The sequence below is a fragment of the Alligator mississippiensis genome, chromosome 11 (genome assembly GCF_030867095.1).
Source record: "Alligator mississippiensis isolate rAllMis1 chromosome 11, rAllMis1, whole genome shotgun sequence".
Taxonomy (NCBI): domain Eukaryota; kingdom Metazoa; phylum Chordata; order Crocodylia; family Alligatoridae; genus Alligator; species Alligator mississippiensis.
The window spans coordinates 66,846,549-66,853,053 of NC_081834.1; the positions used below are offsets into that span (position 1 = coordinate 66,846,549).

Below are 6,505 nucleotides of genomic sequence, written 5' to 3' on the forward strand. Positions count from 1 at the left end.
AGATATACAGCTGTTACACTGCTCTGCAGTAGCAACTCAGCACAATATGGCAAAAAGTGTTGCATGGTAAAAACTATCAACCCACTAAACTGCACCTGGGCACGTGTATACATGTGCACCTGCATCAGGAGCAAATCTGCTCCCAGTGGGAGCAATTGAGTGCAGGGCTGCTCCTACCTGCCTGCCCTGCTTTGCTGTGCTGCAGCAGCCAGGGGGAGCTCCAGGCTTCCCCGGTGCCAGCCCTGGGCTGGCAGGCGGCACAGGGATCAGGCCTGAGTTTTGGAGAGAAATGAGAACTGTCCTGAAATGAGGGACAGCTCCCAGCTGCACGGATCTTGGGATCCCAGGCCCTCTGATGCCTTATGCCTGGCAGTGGGGCTAAGCAGCACTGGGACTGCAGGGAGAAGATGTGAGGGGGTAAGAAACTGGACAACATCTACACCTTGTACTGCATGGCACTTGAACCTGGCAGGGAATGGCTGGGGGCTGCACACTGTGTACCTATACCCCTTTAAATTGAGGAACCAGGCTCAGACCCACCAGCCAGTTGGGGGATGGCATTCAGCAGGACAAGGCTGTAATCCCTCCCGCACCCACCCTCCTTGAGTCTGGCCTTCGATCCTCTTTGTTACACGTGATCTTTGTTTTCCACCTAGGCATGCTGATGGCATCTTTAACAAACCCTACAGGAAAGTCCTGGTGCTGCTTCCCCCTCGTGTCTCCCCTCTCCCCAGTCCCAGCAGTGGTTATGGCCCCTGCCACCCCCCCACACACACGCGCTTGGGCACAGGCGTCACCCCAAGCCAGCACCATCAAGCTGGACTGAGATCCTGATCTCCACACAGGAGCCATGAAAGGTCCCACCACCCGACCCACTGTCCTCTGTGTCCCCCCCACTACTTAGGATGACTGGGAACAAATTGCCATCTACTCTAATACTGCACCCAGGAACAATAAACTACAGCAAGAACTGTGATGGAGTTTATTCGACTGTGCTAATTTCATGAATAGATGCACCCGGAGAACAATGTTGTTGTATTAGGACCAAACATAGCATTGGAGAAAGCAATGCTCTCCCTTCCAGTCCTAGGATCCTATGAATATTTTGAAACAAGCAAGTGAGTTTAAGATCTTTAATCTCATTTAAAGTAAGCACCTAACTTCCTTTAGGGTTTGTTTGTCTGTTTGTTTTTTTAAACCTCAACTTGTTTAAGCAGTGGTGAACAGTTATCTATGACACTGAATTTTTTTTTTTCCCAGTGATCTGGTAACCCTCCCTTACTTTGATCAAAACACAATATGAAGGCTTGGAGTTAATGAGACAGCTGTTTCCAAACCAGCTAAATGTAGTTAGGCACCCAATAATGCCAAAGCACTTTTGAATGTGCTAGCCCTCTGAACACTGGACCTCAAGGCTTTGGTGGAAAATGATGTGCTCTAACACAGATTAATGAGAATTTGTTCTTCAATGGCATGCCTTCCTCAGCCTTGAATCATTCCTTTTGCCATTTTGAAAACTGCTCTGTCTGCATCACAAATAAAAATGTCTCCATAAGCAAATCTACATGAATGTTCTCCTTGGGTATCCTCTTCCTTGTGGTGCAAAAAAGGCTTGTTAAATGCCTTACTGTGGGCCCAAACTGAGCTTCGTACTGTCTGTCGTTCTCATCCTTGCCCTGAAACCTTGCAGTCAGAGCCTGGAGAGAGAAAAAAAAAAAATGAAGGAGCACTTGGGAGATATGGGCAAGGAAGCATGTTCTCAGATGGAAAGAGGAAGCACTTTGCCATATGTAGGTTTAGACAGGATATTGTTGTATTCAAAGCTTATTTACAGTAGTTAACACACGGGCTAATTCCAGAAAGTTTTGTGTGATCAGTAGCAAAGCTGATCAGGACTTTTCCTTTAAAACACTTTTTATTTGGAACATGCTGTGTTATTATAACCAGACAAGTTCACAAAACCTTAGTCATGTCTGTCTGACTCCATGCGGCACCCAACGACTGGGGAAATGATGGGCCAATTCCCCAGGGATCCTGTTGCTCATTAGCCAGAGCAGGGCAGGGAGCAAACACCAACACACGTTGTTTGCAACAGCTTTATTCACAGCGGAGATGGCTTTGGGCAAGCTCCCTCACCGACCGAATACGGGGAGCAGCCCTGAGCAACAGTTCTTTTCAATATTTATACCCCTGGTCTATACATATTTACATGGATTCCACCCATGACCTTCCTGTGGTTCCATCCATTTCTCCTCCCATCTCCAGCTCCACCTTAATCATCAAAGATCAATTGTTTGCCCTCTTCTTCATGGCAGTTTTTTCAGATATTTCAAGACTGCTGTGATCTGCCTCTTAATTACCCTTTCTGCAAGCTAAATATGCCTACTTCTCTCCATCTCTTCTTAACATGGCTTGTCTTCCAACAATTTTTCATTTTTGTCACCTATCTCTGAACTTTTCTAATTGCTTCATATTCCATCTTAAAATGTGAAGCCCAGAAATTCACACAGTAGTCTAAGTGAAGCCTAGTACTATCACCTCCTATGTTTTACATCTTTCTTAGCAAGCTTTTGGGTTTAAAAACCCTTTGTCAGGCTGGGAAAGCATCTGCAGGTGGTGTGTGCTCTTCCTGTCTTTTAAATCCAAATGCTTGCTAAGAAAATTGTTTCCAAATATATAAGCTCGTCTAATGAAAAGTATTAGATTCACCCAAAGAACCTTGTTTGCTTGTGTCCAACATGACCACAACGTACCTGCTTGTTTTACATTTAATACTCCTGTTGTTGCAGCCAAAAACTGCATTCATTTTTCTGTAGTTGCATCAAATTGCTGGTTCATATTGACTCTGTGACCCCACCTTTTCAGCCACGATACCACCCATTTATAACCCAAGCTGTATTTGTGCTTTTGATTATGCTCCCCTTATGTGTGGCAACTTGCATATATATCCTAGGCCTTCGTCTTATTGTTTCAAGCCCAGCTCCCCAATCTATCCGTATCTATCTGAACTCTATCCCTGTCCCCTAAAGTACTTGCACTTCATTCCAGTTTCACGTCATCTGGAGATTTGCCTGTATATTCTGTCATTCAAATAATTGATTGCACCAATTAGTAAACAAAGTTCTTTAATTCTTCATTATCTTGCAACTGATGGGATATATTTTAGATGGTGCAAAGACAGTAAAATTGATGCATGAAACATTACTTTTCCACTTCAACAGTGCCAATACAAAATGATAAATCCAAGTCTTTGACCTTACAACATTACAGAATTAACCCACCACCTTCATTTTTTATATGTAGGTTTCACACAATACTATGAAAAAACTAAGTTCATGTGTAAATTAGAAAACAGAAATATAAGTAAAGCAAAGTCATGAAAGAAAGATGGACATATTGTTCTTGGAGCGGATCAGCCTGTGGAGCAGTTTCCTCAGGGCAGCTTCGATCTCCCGGTTCCTCATGCTGTAGATGACCGGATTCATCAATGGAGGCACCACAGAATACAGAACAGCTGCCAGGAGATCCAGAGGGCACGGGGAGTCAGAGACGGGCTTCATGTAGGCAATGCTGGAAGTGGAAAGAAACAGGGAGACCACAATCAGATGAGGAATGCAGGTGGAGAAGGCTTTCTGCCGGCCCTGCTCAGAGGGGATTGTCCACACTGCGGTGAAGATCTGAACATACGACACAACGATGAAAACAAAACAGCCTAAACATAAAAACACACTGAAGGCAAGGGCTGCCAGCTCTCTGCGGTATGCGTCAGAGCAGGAGAGCTTGAGCAGCTGGGGGACTTCACAGAAGAACTGGTTGATGATATTTGAGTGGCAGAAGGGGAGACTAAAGGTGTTCCCAGTGTGCAGTGCAGAGTAGATGGCACCAGCAACCCAAGCACTGGCACCCATCTGGACACAAGCTCTTCTGTTCATTATTATCTCATAATGCAGTGGCTTGCAGATGGCAACGTACCGGTCATATGCCATGATGGTGAGGAATGAAAAATCAGCTGAACAAAAGAGGATCAAGAGAAAGACCTGGGACACACATCCAGGATAGGAAATTGTCTTGGTGTTTAAGAGAGAATTGGCCATGGAGTTAGGGACAATGACAGAGATGGATCCAAGGTCAAGGATGGACAAATTTGCTAAAAAATAGTACATGGGGCTGTGGAGGTGGTGGTCCGTAGTTACAACAGTGGTAACAAGGAGGTTCCCCACCAGACCTGCAAGGTATGCTGCGAGAAAGATGGTAAAGTGTAAGATCTGCAGCTCCCGAGTGTCAGAGAAGCCCAGGAGGAGGAACTCGGTCACAGTGGTGCAGTTGGGCATCTTCCTTCCCAGGGCACCGTGCAAGTCCTGGGTATAATAGAACAAGGGCAGTGGTAAGGAGGAGAGTAACAAACTCAGTGGCTTTGATATTCCCATCTATTATGTCTCCAAATTTCATGGTAAGAATGTAAATATTCCAATTTTTGCCTCATGGAAAATTTGATTTTAATAAATTATTTTTCCATGGCAAGACCCTACATACATAAAATAAAATATTTTGATATTTCCTTTAGAAAGTGAAGAAAATGTTTTCCCAGCCGCAACTCAGGATTTTTTTTTTTTTTATTTAAATCCAAAAGTCTATAATTTATCCATCTGACCTAGAAAATGTATGCTGGAAACAAATACATGTGAAATATAAGATATGTAAAATTTGACTTCCTTAGTGGTCCTAATCCCACCTCACCCTCCACCCAATTCCTAATAAGCTGTATAACTTTATCTGAATTCATAGCAAAAACAGTGAAACATTCTTCATTGACTCTTGTAGCTTTGAATCTATTATACGTAGAATGCAATATGATTTATGGAGCCAGGTTTTCCAACTTCAATATTTGTAATAAAACACGACACTTCATTGATACAGAAAACTTACTGAAATGTTTTTTGTGGGAGTGTCCTGACCTTGTGTTATATTCAGGCTTCCTTTGCTGAGATCCTTTGCTCTTGTCCAGTTGATCTCTCAGATCTCCTCTGCACTGACCACTAGTCGAGATCCCCAAAAGAACAGATAGCCCAGAGGTCTTTCTCTGTTCCCTCTGTCACTGAGCGACTGGAGTAAATCCAGCCAGGTTTCTGAGTGTGCAGCTGACCTCAACCCTGCCTTGTAGAAAAGGAGTGAAGCAAGACAACAATTTTGCCCTTGTTTTCATTCAAAGGCTCATGGGACTCGTTCCCTGCAGTCCTGCACAACTCAGAAGGAAAAGCCCAGATGTAAACAGTCTGAGCTGTACAGATGTTAGAAGAACAGCAGAGCTGTGCTCTGGTTTAATCTCCCTCACAACACAAGTGAAGGGATCTCTGAGAAGGCCCTGAGCTTCTCTATCTGGCTCTGTTGTCCCAGTTAGCCAGCCTGGGCACCTTAGCATGCAGGGAGGCACCAAGTTGCAATTGGGTTAGTTCTTATGCAGTTTTGCATGAGAAAATTACATGAGAATAAAAGTTAGGTTGTAAGGTGCAAAAGAAATAATTTTAAATATAATTAATATATTCCATAACTCAGGAAAACAAGCTCCATTGCAAGGCATCACATTGACAAAATATTAGCTCAGCAATCATTAGCAGGGTCCTGGTTCTCTATCTACTGTCATGAATATGACATCCCGAAGGACCACTTTCCCCTGACTTGTATAGATCCCAGGTCCCAGCTCCCCCTCATTTCTTCCACCATCAGCTTCCCTTGAACCCAGTGGCGTCAAACACAGATGGACCCCATCTGCCAGGTCAAGCCCATAGGGGTGGTCTAATGGAGGCACTGCATGCAACGTGCATTGTGGGCTGGCTACATCTGGTGCTTGCATCATGTGTACAGCTCTAGCCCTGCACACCACACACAGCACAAAACAGCCCCAGCACCGTGCAGAGCATAAGATGTGAGGAGCCAGACTGCGGCACGTTACCCACAGGAAGTCACTGGGGGTGCAGATTACATATGGCACTGGCAATGCATAGGGGGTGTACATGGGAGCATGTGGACCTCCTGAGATTGGTAGTTCACCCCGTGGAAGAAGCACCGGCGGTCCCTGTAGGTAGTTGCCACTTGCCAGTGCCCCCACTGCCCCCGACTGTCAACACTGCCAACAGTATCTCCGGCCAGTCGCTGATCGCCACTGGCCACTGCCAACATGGCTGGTGATGTCTGCAGGTGGTCACTACTTGCCACTCCCCCTGCCCCGCCGCCAACGCTACTACGGCTACCTGCAGGAGCTCCCCATTTGCTGCCACCACTGCCACCTGCAGGCAGTCGCCGTTCCCCCACAGCTTCCAGGGGCACGTGTCGTTCATGGCATGTGGCATTTGCACCAGGCTAGCTGTGTCTATACGAGATTCTAGGTCAGTGTAGCGAAGAGCTACGGCTATGTCGTTCATCCCTGTGGCAACGTAGTGTTGGCAGGCACTAACCATGATGCTGCCGCTACTGTGCAGTAGCAATGAGCTCCTGAGCATTACTTCAT

The 6,505-nt window shown here is 45.6% G+C and overlaps 1 protein-coding gene across 1 annotated transcript; it reads right to left on the reverse strand.

The window, feature by feature from the left end:
• Positions 1 to 3,404: 3,404 nt before the first annotated feature.
• On the reverse strand, positions 3,405 to 4,331 carry LOC132243921 (olfactory receptor 14C36-like; the record flags this gene model as incomplete). The annotated part of the gene is made up of 1 exon (XM_059714412.1): positions 3,405 to 4,331. A coding segment is annotated over exon 1 (927 nt), but the record flags the coding sequence as incomplete, so codon positions are not given.
• Between the last annotated feature and the right edge of the window lie 2,174 nt (positions 4,332 to 6,505).